This window comes from Fusarium subglutinans, assembly GCF_013396075.1.
Source record: "Fusarium subglutinans strain NRRL 66333 chromosome Unknown NRRL66333_c0000265, whole genome shotgun sequence".
Taxonomy (NCBI): domain Eukaryota; kingdom Fungi; phylum Ascomycota; class Sordariomycetes; order Hypocreales; family Nectriaceae; genus Fusarium; species Fusarium subglutinans.
Window position 1 is genome coordinate 1 of NW_023502328.1, and position 13,923 is coordinate 13,923.

General features: G+C 50.9%; 3 protein-coding genes across 3 annotated transcripts; 1 reads left to right on the forward strand and 2 right to left on the reverse strand.

Annotated features, from left to right (window-relative positions):
* Window positions 1-9,480: 9,480 nt before the first annotated feature.
* FSUBG_12369 (f-box domain protein) lies at window positions 9,481-11,169 on the reverse strand (the record flags this gene model as incomplete). Its single annotated transcript, XM_036677149.1, has 1 exon — window positions 9,481-11,169. The coding sequence occupies one exon, from the start codon at window positions 11,167-11,169 to the stop codon at window positions 9,481-9,483; it is 1,689 nt and encodes a 562-aa protein (XP_036532140.1).
* A 558-nt stretch (window positions 11,170-11,727) lies between these two features.
* On the reverse strand, window positions 11,728-12,855 carry FSUBG_12370 (N2 N2-dimethylguanosine tRNA methyltransferase; the record flags this gene model as incomplete). Its single annotated transcript, XM_036677151.1, has 2 exons — window positions 11,728-12,512; window positions 12,570-12,855. 2 exons carry the CDS (start codon window positions 12,853-12,855, stop codon window positions 11,728-11,730), a joined length of 1,071 nt encoding a protein of 356 aa, XP_036532141.1.
* A 640-nt stretch (window positions 12,856-13,495) lies between these two features.
* FSUBG_12371 (c2h2 type zinc finger containing protein) lies at window positions 13,496-13,894 on the forward strand (the record flags this gene model as incomplete). Its single annotated transcript, XM_036677152.1, has 1 exon — window positions 13,496-13,894. One exon carries the CDS (start codon window positions 13,496-13,498, stop codon window positions 13,892-13,894), a length of 399 nt encoding a protein of 132 aa, XP_036532142.1.
* Window positions 13,895-13,923: the final 29 nt, after the last annotated feature.

The following is a 13,923-nucleotide window of genomic DNA, read 5'->3' on the forward strand; positions in this document are numbered from 1 at the left end:
TGTGATTTGTGAGATCTTGACGAGACCCTCCTAGTCCCTTGGTGCTTGTGAGTAAGATGTGAGGAGTTATAGCGCAGGACTGTGACTGTCCTGTCGACCCAAAGGCAGCGGAGTTTGCTTCGGCGTTTGGTGACGAATTGTGTTTACCTCCGAGACGGATTGAAGAGTGTCAGGGATGGTTCCTTCTTTTAAGAAAGGAAGAAGAATAATAATAAGGGAGAATGTGGAAAGGGCAGTTCTTATGAGAACGCTGGGCCCAGAGTGATTCGAGTGTGTAAGTGCACGTAGGTGCAATTATCTGTCAATGCTGATATGGGTATGGTTATGGGGTGATAGGAGTGTCTGGGCACTCAACAGGCAGGGCCAGGGGTACACTCAATAGGGGACAACCGTATGACGGTAAAAGTGCAGTGCAATTCAATTGTTGCAAGTCGACATGAGATTGACGATATGGGCGAATAAGTAGGTAGAGTAGGGTAGAGTGCGAGGCGCAAAGCAATGGGGCCTCAACAGAGAATCCCAAGTTAGATACAAGGCTCCAATAAACAGTAATAGGGCCGCGGGTTGTTCGATCTGTGGGACGGGCACCGTACCAGACCGTATGACTTTTGAGAGCAATGACTCTCGATCCAGTCGAATGGGCAATTAGTTTGGCCGCGACCTGACGACTTTTGAGGGTCGGCCGAGAGCTTGACTTGGGTTGATGATGTGGCAGGCAGAGAAGCAAAAGCAGCCTATGCCTGCTGAAGACGGGGATCACTGGATGGCCTGGGGCGCAGTGGGCAGAAACAGACAGATTTCAGGGCGAGTCCGCAAGTGTGCGAACTGGCTTGAAGATATCTGCTTGAGGAAAACAATGGTAGAATGCTCTCTTGGGTAAAACACAGGACATATATACTTAGACTGGATCGACGACAGTTTGCGCGCGTGTGCGCATGCAAAAGGCAAAAACGACACGCGCCAAACAACAAGCGTCAATTAGAGGTCAGAGTATGTTGATACTCTTATAATAAAAGTATACCTCGCGTAAATTCACAACTGAGGGGATGCAGTTCGCCCAATTATGTGCGCGCAGCAATGCTAAGCATGAAGAGAAGAGTTCAAGATGGAGCAGGCAAAGCAAAGAAACGAGTCGCCTCTGTCTCGGCTCGGTAACAAACCAGCACTAGCATCAATGACGGACTCTTTCCCGTGCTTTCAATGGAAGTCCAATTGGGGATAGATTGGGTCGCAATTGATTCAATTGCTACACACTCGTCGTAATGAGTTGGAAGTCAAGTTCCTTTCCGTTGGTGAAGGCGTCAAAGCAAGAACCACTGTGACGACTGTGCGCTTGACAAAGTAGTATCTCGGGTTGGGGGGACTTGATTGGTTTATTGACAAGCAGCTCAGACTCAAAGTCTTTAGGAGAGTGGGCGCGAGTGGGGGGCCAGTGGAACGGGATGTCGATTGATTGATGGATTGATTGAGGTGAAGCTCAGAGACGATTATTAGAGCCTGGCTTAGATGTTGCAGTGTGGGTAACAGAGTGCAAAGGGTCCATTAGCCAATTACCAGCTCGTGCGATATTGCTGAAGGCGCAGAAGTCAAGAAAGAGGGAAACAAGAAGAAAAGAATGAGAGAAAGCGAATCGCATTGGAGAGGCGCGTGCCATGGTTGATATGAATTGGACTGCTACTAACACAATACGCCCAAATGCTCGCAATCAATGGCTCCTACTCACTCACTCATAGACAGTCTCACTCTCACTCACACTCACACTCACACCTAACACAGTCGGGTGGCGTCTTGTGGAAACAGAAGGAGAGATGGACGGGACGAGGGTGTCAGGACAGGGAGTGGATGATCACTTAGGAGTGTGATTAGTAAACAAACGTGAATTTTGACGCAGCCACAATCAAATGTGACAATGCAACGATGCAAAACTGACTGGAGACACACCTCTATTCATGCATGGCCAGTCTCCTTTGTTTCAATGGCTTTCATCAATGCCTGAAAATGGACGCTTTGTATCGTCCAATGGATATCTCAATGCAGCAGCCTTCTTTCAGCCCTCCATTTACATTTCACTGGCTACAAGTTCACTTCATTGCCTTACCCTTTCAGGGCACCCCGGTGAGTGACTGCCTGCCTGCAGGCTGCACTCGCGCGGGTTTTAGCTGCAGCTCACTCAGACTCACCTCAGATGCCAAACATTTGGGATCCATGATTAGAAGTGGATCCGAGCTCAGATAGACTTTGCGAGGGGCATTATTCTGGAAGCATAGCCTATTGAGAGAGCCTGAACGGGTTGGAGGTGCTTCAATTCACAAAAAGTTTGCCAATTGACAACTGCTCGTATCAATTGAATCACACAGTTACCTACATTTCCCCCAATGTCGCAGTCCCCAATCACCCATCTTGTGCTCCGTACTCAGCAGTCATGCGTGATCGTGCACAGGTCATCAGGGACCTCTCATTAGCCACGGGGGGGTGTGACCTCACTGGAACTTGAATACCGCTAGTGGTGATTGACGGACGGTGACGGGCTGACCCTTCCCAAAATATCCCACCGTCTGGAAACTGTATCACGGGGGGGAAGGTGTGAGTGAGCGCCGTTCTCCTCCTCCTTCTCTTCCATCAGACTGAGTGCCTTGCCTTTTCTTGTGTTAGTTTGAGCAAGGTAAAGGAAAGAAAAGGAAAGGCAAGCTCTCAATTACAAACCGCTTCTCATCCCGTCCTTTTCTGCTTGGCCTGCTTTGCCCTCTGACTCATGCCATTGTCCAATCCATTGCTACCTACCTACCTTAGTCAGTGCAATTGGCGATTCGCCATTTTGACTCGGTCATTTCCCTCACTGACATCCGATCCCAGAGCTCCAGCCAGGAATTGGTCGATGAAGTCAATTCCACCAAGGAATTCTGAAATAGGGCGAGTGGAGAAGAATGAGGTAGGAGGCAAGAGAAAATCTCAACTTAATTTGAACGAAGAATAGACAATTTGCTTCAACCAACAGCCCCTACCCAACCGAGATTCAATAACGGAAGCAATGTCAAAGAACCATGTCGCGGGTGCGCGAGGCGAGCAACGGGAACAGACAGGCGCCAGTTCCCCCAGTTTCACGGATACGTTAATCAATCAGTCCAGCGTCTCCACAAAACGAGCATCCCTAACGGGTCATTAGTGGTCACAAAGATGCGATATCTCACTGTGTTTTCTCATGGTATACGCAAGCGAGACGCTGCGTTCTCGCTCGTCCTGCCTCAACCTAAACCGCAGTCTCAATGTATGAGGCTGGCTGGCTGTCTCTGTTGGCCAAGGAAGTGGTGATGCCAGGAGTTCGTGCGCCATTACAGCCTTGGTATGCAGCATGTAGGTACACATCCCACCTAACCTATTTAGCCATCCATCATGTCCTGGGAGGCGCTGAGTGGCTTGGTCAGAACTGGTAACGTCCACGAGGCCCGGCGCCAAATCTCCCAAACCCAGCTAGTTCCGAGCTTGGTATGGTCCATCTTCCTGTTCCTACAGAAGTCTCCGGGCAGGAGATCTGGCCTGCGTTTGTTTGGCGGCAGATGCGCGTCCCTACATTAACACATGCTCATATCTGGTCGATCATGATGCCATCTGAACTTTGGAAGATCACACGAGGGCCTTTGCGACACCATCACTCATTGTCTTCAACTAGGTACGCTAACTCCCACGTTCCTCACCTCCCTGGGTAGTAGCCACTACACTGCAATGTACTCATTTGCACTTCTGCTTCTCATCCAAGAGCCAAACTCACTCATACATGACCCCTCCTTCCTTCCTCTCACCTCCCTAGGCAAATCACGATCGCGATAGTGCCTACAGAGCGCCTAATGTCTGAGGGGCGTGTGGTTTCTGCGTGTGACGGTTCATGTCTTGAATCAGCCCTCCTCTTGCTCGCTGCCCGACGCCCAATTAACCAAGAATGTTGAGCACCAACTCTGGTTCCGCTGGCTATGACTTTTTTGTTTGTGAGTACCAGACCAACAGGCTGTTATCTCACCGGCTGTCTTGAATTGCGGTCTGGCTTGATCAGTCTTGCCTACCTACCCAAATCACTCTGCCTCAGCCCACTGCCTACCGTAACAGGCTCCTGCTCGCGAGCGAGGTGGCACTCTGAGCTGATATGCATACCTCGCAATCTACGGCGACTGTATTCGCGTTTGTGGATATTCAAGGATACAACCGGTCAGTTCGCGCGCATTCGCGGAACATGTGTCGTCTTCAACTCTCGTGGCTACCCGCTTGGCACTCTGCATCTCGTCAATCGTTCCCGCATCCGGATTCCCATATCCAGACCCTTTGTTTCGGCCCTGGAGGGCCCTGAAGATTGCTTGTTGGGGAAACCCAGCAATCAGCCCCACCATGCAACAGAGTCGCAACTTTTCTGACCGAGTGTTCATTGTCCTTAATTGATGCCCGCTCATGATTCACTTAGTCTCTGACCGACGTAAACATTGCAGCGCAAGAAAGAAATATCAATAGAGCCAGCCATTGAGTTGGCGATCGGTGAACGGTCATCGGCTTCATAATTGGATATGCAGCACAACTCCCTCTTACGCTGTCATCAAGGACTATTTTGTGTAAGTCGTTGGGTATTAGCCAAGATACCAACTGGCGGCCTCACAACTGTTGTCTTCAAATTACGTGGCTCTCGGCAGATGGCAGTATCAGACGACCATCGTTCGTTCTACCAACAATTGCCCCAATTTTACAATTGAATGCTAATTCAATGTTCATTATTCACACAATTGTGTACATACATATCGCTATATTACTTCCTCAGGCTTTAGGCTTCACTTCCCCCCACACCGAATTGATGTGAGTCACAGGATATGGAGAAACAGGCTTGGACTCCCGCAGGAGCAGACTAGAGAAACCAAAACGAGACCTGCCACCAAGTCATGTCTGGTCTAGTGTCTTGGCTGGTTTGGGGGCGACCCAGACCAGGGGGGAGTGAATTATCGATAAGGAGTTTGAGGCCCTGGTACGTTTGGGCTTCTGGAAGGATTGCTGATTGGTGAACTGTAGCGTTCAACGATGGATTGAGTTGTTGAAGGAGATGATGGCATGATGGCATTTGCATCATGGTCAAATATTAACGTCATCTCTCTCGATGACATGAGATGGTTTTCTTTGTTGGATACGAAAGTAGCATGAGGTATGTTGGCTTGTCGTGGCAATTCCCAACAACGACACAGTCAGGGTTATGGGCAAATTTATACAACACTTTGGTCAGCTTGAGACAGAAGCAGAGTGCTCCATCGGGTGAGCCGGACGCTTCATATCAGCATTACCCCAAGACAGCACAATTGCGTGGCCTAATTAACGGAGTAAAGCCTGGCAAACTCCGAACGGAGCTGGACAGTTACTATAGTAAAGCCGAAACGAAACGCATTGCCACTCTAAGGTTTAAGCCTGAGGCAAAGCCATCACCATGAGGGAGTCGTAAAGCAATCAGAGGAACTATGATACAAGGACGCTATGTCTGAGCTCAATTCAATTTGGAATTTGATCACATCAGCAACGACGGAGGAAGCCCGAGCCGAGCAACCAAGCGAACCATCAATACCGAGGTGGGACATGCGTATCTAGCTTGATGGTCGGCAACCTTGGCATCACGTTGCTGCTATCGAAATAAACGAGCTGCACATCTCCCTTTACTGCGATTCTCAATCAGAGACAAGGCGGGAAGTACAATTGATACCCGCTTCCGAATATTTATCGATAGCAAATGGATATTCCCCAGAGTTTGGCAGCGGGTGTTACAGATGAACTAACCAGGTTCCCCACCATTGGGCCTTGAATCGTCAACCGGCGTCCTCTGCCAGGTGAGCAAGTGGTGGGAGCACATGACAAGTCATGGTGGGATTGGCTTATCAGTTCTTCTGATAACGAAACGCTGGTTTATCACTGATTCAAATGTGAAGGGTCCAAATGCAAGACATGCGTTGCAACAAGCAAGGAAGTTGATGAGATTTGCAATGGTTGATGGCATCTGCCATCCATTTCTGCTCGTAAAGGCTGGTAACAGAGTCGGAACGACGGCCTACCGCGCTTCAATCTCTAATGGCATGGATGGTTGTGAAACGGCCCGCTCGGCGCGTGTATCCTCCGTACCATCCATTCCGTCTTCTTAATCGGTGGTGGCTGATCAACATCCGTCGTAGTGGTGGCCGCCCTCACTCCGAAGGCTCACCTATGAGGGCTGCTCTTGGATGTGAGAGGACCATAGGCTCAAGGAAGGGTGCGTCTGAGTCCGGAGGCTGGAGTCAAGAGGCTCACGAGGCATGTCTCGTGAAGCGTCACCCGTCCCATATCGTGTTGCTGCCATACTACCATATATCATTTGACCGCTTTGGTCTGAGACAATACAGTGGGCGATTCTGTGTGTGTGTTGCGCATGAATCTTCGGGCAGAAGCAATTCTGGCACCCACATCACTTCGCAGGATCGGAGAAATGAAACGGCGTAGTCTATCCCAACATCCTGGATCAAGTCGGGAAGTTAATGAAGGACTCAGCGTGCTGCGCGCGTCGGCAAGTCATCAGCACTGTCTCAGTGTCTAACTAACTGTCTATCAACTCCACATACGAGGCTAATGCTGGTGACCGACGGAACATAGTTGGAGGCGCCAAGGACATAGGGTTGTGCGACGGTGAAGACCAATGTCATTCATTGACTGCAAGGGCGGTCAACATTGAGGCATCTTTTAGCCATCTCACTTCTCAAGTGACAGAGAAGGGATAGCAACGGATGCATCAAACCAAGGAAATCGGCGAGTCGTGCAGTTGAAGCTCACGACATTTGGGATCCAATGCGATCTAGACTACCTCGAGCATCATCAAATGCTGGGCGAAAGACGTCATCCAAATGCTCGTCACAGGGGTCAGTCTTTGACGGGCGTGTTAGTGGAGGGACTCCTTCCACTCTAGTGCTGGCTTTCGAATGAACTGTTGGTTCGCTTCCATGGCTCTTTGATGCCCGGCGCGACCCCGCGATAGAGGGGTCAAGTCAAATTGACTCAACTTCTTCTAATCAACAATTGAGATATTATGCCTCACTTATCGACTTTCTTGAAATGGTTGCCATGACTGGAGTGTCTATATCATTGGGCTCACAACTCTTTATTCAGGCGCCTACAGCGTCAACAACAAACAGAGAGTATCAACTGTCTTGTCTTGCTCTCCAATTTGATTGACACCCACGCGACGGCATATCATGCCTCGGCTTCGGGCCTCCACCTCTTGGCTTGCTTGAGATGGGTTGAATCGAGCAATGGAACTTTGCAGCGTTATTTTCTTTTGACCCTTCGGCATTTGTAAGGCAAAAAAACGGTGAGAGGGATTGATCCACCGTCTTAGTTCTAGACGCCAACTGCAGTCCGTCTGCTTACACCGTCCCCGTCCGTTGTGCCCCTCGAATTCGGCCCTCCGTTTCCCTTTTTTACAACGTGCCGTCCTTCGGTTCGGCCAATCTCAGGCCGTGGTTGATATATCGCCCGCCTTGTTGAGCGGCTAAGGCAGATTCGGGCCGCGTGCATGGGTGGTTTTGTCAAATTCAATTCGATTCACTTCAGCTCTTCCTCGGTTATGAGTAGGTATTTCGGCGGTCAAAAACAAGGTTCTAATAGCTCCATGCTCAGGTATCACTTCAATCAAGATACTGATCACTTGATGATTGCTTCTGTTGACTTCAATGGCACCGAACAAGTACGCTGCTCCGCATATCAAAGTCCATGATAGTCACACTCCCTCCCTTCACTCGACTTCTCCTCCTGGAAAGAAGAATCTCCACTATGATCCATAGCCACAAGACAACTCAACTCCATAACGGACGGCCCCACTGAGGTACCTCAAATCCCTCCCCGTCTTCTGGGTCTGTGTCTGGTTCCTAGACTTGACTAGACACAGCAAACCCCCTCTATCTTTGCCATGTGAAAGTCGACCCCTCGCGTCTGGTGGGGGTATCACTCACTTTACGCGGTTACGAACAGCGGCAACGTGCAGTGCAGTTTCTACATACAAATATCGTACGGACATTTTTGATACTACCCAATGGGACCGGGCATTCGCCTCTGGCCATCTATCGTCTTCTATTTTTTGCCTCTGAATATTGAGAGCAGATAAATGTACGGTGAAGATGCGGGCAGCCAGTGTGGCGTACACTGATTCTGGAGTGAGGACTCAGGACTGGAAAAGAAAAGGAGAGGCTGCCAGGTAAACAGTAGCACTGCATTTGAGGCGTTATCCTGTCAATTCGAGCGGGATGCAATTGGCGCAGCTGATACGCTGGCAAAAGCAAGCATCCTTGGTCTATCCAGCAACTCAGCGTGTCAGCTTCTGCTTGGGCGCAGTGAACCAATGGTCTTGTGTAACGCGTCTACCGTTTTGAATGGCAAGGTGCAGTGCAATTGATAGCTACCGGTCGGTATGTACTGTCTGCTCCGTAGGCCTCTCGCCTCGCCTCTTCTCTTCTCTTCTCTTCCCTTCCCGTCCCTTCCCTTGTTTCCTCTGATGCGCTGTCAGTATGACCTTGGTTTTGTTTCATGCCGTGGAGCCACATAATGCATAACATGACATGCAACGCCAATTTAGCTGGGGCTTCTCCCAGTAAACTTCCGGCGTTTTATTGACTCAACTCAATGGATATCGTTTCAGAAACGAGGGGCCCTTGAAGATCTCCTCTTTCAAGGGACGATTTCTATTTGCGGCGTTGGGATAGTCGCTACTCCGTACATACTCTAAGCTTTTTGACAAGTCATCCCAGCTGGCCTCAGGTTAAGATGCTATGCCGGAGAAAGTTTGGCTACTTACAGCCATCCCCTGACGGACGAGATGCGGATGCGGCTTTTGTATGACCTTGGTTTTGGAGTTGCCTTGTTTTTTAAATTGAATTGGCTTTTCATGCCGTTCGATAAACTCCAGCTAGCAAAGGGACGTGCCTGTCGCTGCTTCAGCCTTGAGGCGTCGTGCTAACTAGTCGCCACGAAGGACCATCTGTCGGCGGGAATGTCGCTCAGAGTTTAATTGTAACGCCCAGGCAATAGGCTATCAATTGCTGCAATTGCCATCTCAGAGCCAATCGATTCATTTCGTGCCCTTGCTCGTATCGTGGTGTCGGCCAAGTTTGTATTTGCTTTTTCGTCAGCCAGGCTTGCTAGGACTTTTCAGCCGTGCTGCCTTGATCCCAGGAGCCTCAACGGAAGACGATTGGTTTGTGGTGGTGGCTTACAGGACTATCGGAGAGGTTCTTCCCACGCTCCCGGATGGTGTGAGTTCCAGAGCGCCGCGATTCTCAGCATGCCACGGGTGGCCGGAATTTCTCCCCTGGAGCGTGGCGCGAACTGGAGGCGGCGGCGATTGCCTTTGCCGGCAAAGTCGCGACACAGTCTCCTGTTGCGCGTGTCCCAATGTGGTCATGGTGATGCTTCTTCTGGCACGTCTAATATGACCGCGTGAGGCAAATGGGATCATGTAAAGTCATAGACCATCAGGCTCTCGCGACCGTCTCGCGCCTCTTTGAGGACGATGACCATCTCATCATCGAAGCCAACCCAGTTCCTGCGGTCTTCCCACTCAGCCCTTGGCGCGGATGTAGGGCTGCCCGCGTCATCGGCTGGCTGCCTGCTCGTAGGTCGTACCTCGATGCTGCTGCCTCCGCCGCGGCCCTCCAGCTCCCATACGCGGATCTCGTCTCCTCGCGTGCTAATGCTCACGGCCTTACCCCGCGGTGTGATCTCCGCATCTGAGATGCCTGATGTGTGGCCCCAGAGGCGGATACCCAGGGATAACGATAGGAATGTCGCGGTCGACGTGCAAAGGTATAGGACGAGAGTGTTGTCGGGCAGTGTGGCGAGAAGATACGGGTGGCTGTAGCAAAGAGTCGTAAGCCCTGACCGTGACTCATTGGTTTGAGGAGAGTCAGCACCGCCAGAGGCTGTAATGGGGAGTGTCGATGCGAGGCGGGAGGTTATTGTGTCGACGCCGGAGCCATCGGCTGACGGTGTTATCAGCAAGTCCTGAATGCCGATACACCAGCCTTCTCGGACGGAGAAGGTGTAGGCGATGGAGGCGCTCACAGAGGACGACATGCGCCGTATCGATAGAGCGAGTGGTAAGTGGGTAGTGTGCGACTTGAGCGATGTGAGGAGATATGGAGACGGCAGGATCGCGTTCGGTGGTTTCTCTGTCGCTTTCGATGGCGATTCGTCATTGACACTATTTACAGTGTCGTCCGAGGCTTTGTCATCTGGGCGGTTGAACGTGTATAGCGATATTAAACCCGCTGTCGTCGCTGTTAGGACATAAGGATATCCACAAGCAACGGCGACGAGTTCTCCGTTGCAACTTTCCTCGTGCCGATATCTCCGTAATAGTTCTTGTCGCTCGAGGTTCAAGTGCCAAAGTCCAAAGCCACCATCCGCGAATCCCACCACGATATCCACAACTGTTCCAGAACCGCTTTCGTCCACCGCAAGTGACGTCGGCGCATTATCGTCGCTTTCGTTTTCCTCATGTAAGTCGAGCTGCGCAATTGGTCGCCGCGTTCGAAGATCCCACGCGCGCAGTCCAGATGCCGAATCGGCCGTTATTGCAATGCCCTCCACGACCTTGACTAACGTCCTCTTCTGTCCTCCGTTCTCATCTGGCGCATCTCGCACGCTGACCTCCTCCACGGCGCATTTTCCTCTGGCCCAGTTGTGACGTAACTTATACTGTCTCTTCCAGTCGACACTCTCGGTCTTATTGCTCTCCCTTAGAACCTCATCCTCCGGCGCTCTTCCTTTCCGTCCATCTGCCCATACAGCTCGTCGCGAGGAATATTGTAGCTTAGTTCCGCCAGCTCCACCGAGTCTAAATCCAGGTATGCGTAAAGCGCGCGGCAGAACAAAGCGCTCGTAGTAATGTTCGCGCCAGAGATGAGGATCCGACGCAAGGCGGTAAAGACGCTGTGAAGTGGGGGAGATATCCAGCAACTCTGACGACGACAAGAAGGATAATATCCGCAGTAGAAGCTCGGAGGATATAGTGGTGAGGATATCGCGGGAAGGTGGGTTATATGCCACGTTTGCGAAACGTAAACGTTTTGAAGGCCGAGGCTGAGATACTTCTTGTGGTTCGGAGAGTTCTTCGGTCGGAGGGAGCTTACGTTTCGGCATTTTGTGCGTAGATCGTGCGCTGCGCAGGACGAGCCTGCGATCAGCTATATAGAAACTAGAGGAGAATGATAAGGAGGGTCCGGAGAGGTGTTGATAAAGTTCAGAGGTTGGTAGGATAAAGAAATAAAATGTCGGTGGCGATCAAGGTCGGCGGTTGACCGGAGCTTGATTGTGTGCTTACCCTGTACAGCATTTGGAGTTTTGGCACCGAATTGCTTCACTCGTCGATATGATTGCGACACGGATTAGCAAGTGGGTTGCAAGATATTGCTCACGGTGGTTTTACACAGCTGAGCACTTCGTGGTTCACAGGTCAAAGCCATCGCACAATGGTGGGTGGAACATTCACTTTTGTGAAAAGTACCCATCACTCCATGTTATGTACATCAATTGCGAGCGGATTATCGTAATGGCTTAGCTTCCCGGTGTATTCATGCGTATCTACTTCATTCTCCAACGTATAGACGTAGGGTATTTCCATAATGCGTGTAAGAGAGGGATTCAGCATCTCCCATGTAAACGAACCCAAACTCCAATGATGCTAGATCAATCATGTCCTCACAACCCCACCGCTGCGAAGATATCATCATACACCTTTCCAATCCAGCCTTCCATGAGACCTCCCCTCGCAACAACTCCTAGGCCTCCAACTGCCCAAAGAGCAGCAAAAGCCACTGAAGCTCCGTGGAGAGCGACCCATCTCCTTCTCCTTTGCTTCCTGGCTCTCTTCTCTGCGGGTACGGTGCTCGTGCCCCAGATGTATTTCGTCGTAGGCGATAGACCAAACCACTTGGCCTGGCCCCAGATCATATGTCCGCAGCCAGCGGCAAGAAGACCAACGTAAGAAGCCCAACAAGTAATAGGATGTCGAGCAAAAGCATGTGCGACGTAGGCGAGACCGATATTGGAGCTGTCACCCTCAACTTGCAAGGGCAGAACACGATTGACAAAGACATGGGCGGCGAAGAAGACAGAAAAAGCGTAACCGGATATCGAGATATAGCTCAGCGGTGGCCATGGCGAAGAAGCCCTTCTTTTATCCTCGAGTTCCGTCCTTGAACGATGGAGAGCGTACATTCCAGGGGTCGCCGCACCGTAACGTTTCATGTTCTGTGACCTCCGCAACAGTCGAAGAGCGATTCCTGATCCAATATGTGCAATAACAGGGAGAGCGACGAGAATTGGTTCCGTAAGGGAGGTCTGGTAGATTTCACGAGTCATGAGGAGGTACGTCTCGGAGCCAGGGACTGAGCGAGTAACAGCGGGGATAAGGGATACGTTGGCGAGATGGAGGGAGGTAAATAGACCCATTGCGTAACTCGAGAACTTCTGGATTCGCATAACTAATGAAGTGTGAGCTTACTGTGCCATCCAAGCACGTGTAGGCATTAGATACTCACGATAGAAGATTGGGCCTGGACCTGTAGCTCCATTTGTGAGGTTTGTACTTGCGCTCAGCCCGGGAGCACCAGTCGAAGGAGCCTTGATAGATGCTGAGCTCCTCTCCATATCATCGGCATCAACCATCTCATAACCATCATCACTTCCTCTCGGCGGAGGCCCGAGGTCCCGGCGGTCAATAGACGGATCTGCTGGGGGAGAATCGATCGGGGAAGGGTCAAGCTGCTGTAAAGACAAGAAGCTTGCCTGTGAGGCTCGACGATCTGGGTATTGGTCGAAATCCATAACGATACCACGCCCAGCGCGTTTCAATCTGTAATTATGACTACAAAAACAAAAGGACAAAGAAATAATATCTGGAGGGGGACAGAAAACAAGAGATGACAGCGCGGGCTCGTGACAGGGAAGGGACTGGAAGTTTTTCCAGTTGGGATTAGCGCCTCAACGTGCTGGATTAACGGGGGAAGCTTTCGAGACTCTGGGGCAGGTGGTTCTGGAAGCCCCCTGTCGAAGAACCCCCTGGGAAAATGACGTTGAGGTTCTGGGAGCCCGGTCAGCAAGACATGATACGTTTTAATTGGTGATGTGTCGAGGCTATAGGCTCTAGCCGAACCGAGTTAGTGCCCGCACTCTTATCTGGATCGTGGTCACTGCTCAAACTTCCTTCATCAAACATCAGCAGCTCACAATAGTCACGGCACTTTCATCAACCTACACTATCAGAGGACACCTTACAACTATACTAACGAGAGCACAAAAAAAAAAAAAAAAAAAATGCCTCCAGAAAGACCAGAATACTCTGGTGCCCATTCCTTGACTAACGCGTCACTAGCGACACCTAACTCTTCCCTCGGCGCAGACTGCTTCGGCACGTGAAGCCCAAAAGTCCTTCTACTGCCAGCTCTGCTCAAAAGGCTACTCACGCATGAATGACTATGAAGCTCATCTCAGCAGCTATGATCACAGTCACAAGCAGCGCCTCAAAGACATGAAGGCCATGGTTCGTGACCCCACTGCGGGCTCTCGTGCGCGCAAGGCCGAGGCCAAAGCCGACGGTCTCATCAGCATCAAGCTCCCTGGCCAAGAGACTGCCACTGGCGGAGGAGGATTCAAGAAAGGCGGCTTCAAGAAGAGTGGCTTCAAGAGTGCTTTCACCAAAGTTGAGGGTAGCGGATCAGCAGCAACGACGACTGAGAAACCCAAGCCGGCTAGTACACTTGAGCCTGCACCAGTCAATCCTGGTCTCCAGAAGAACTTGTCCCCGGAGAGCGATACTGAAGATGAGGGCTATGAAGTCTATGATCCTCAGTTTCCCACCAACTGAGCTGCATCGGACTCGTCTTAATTTACAAA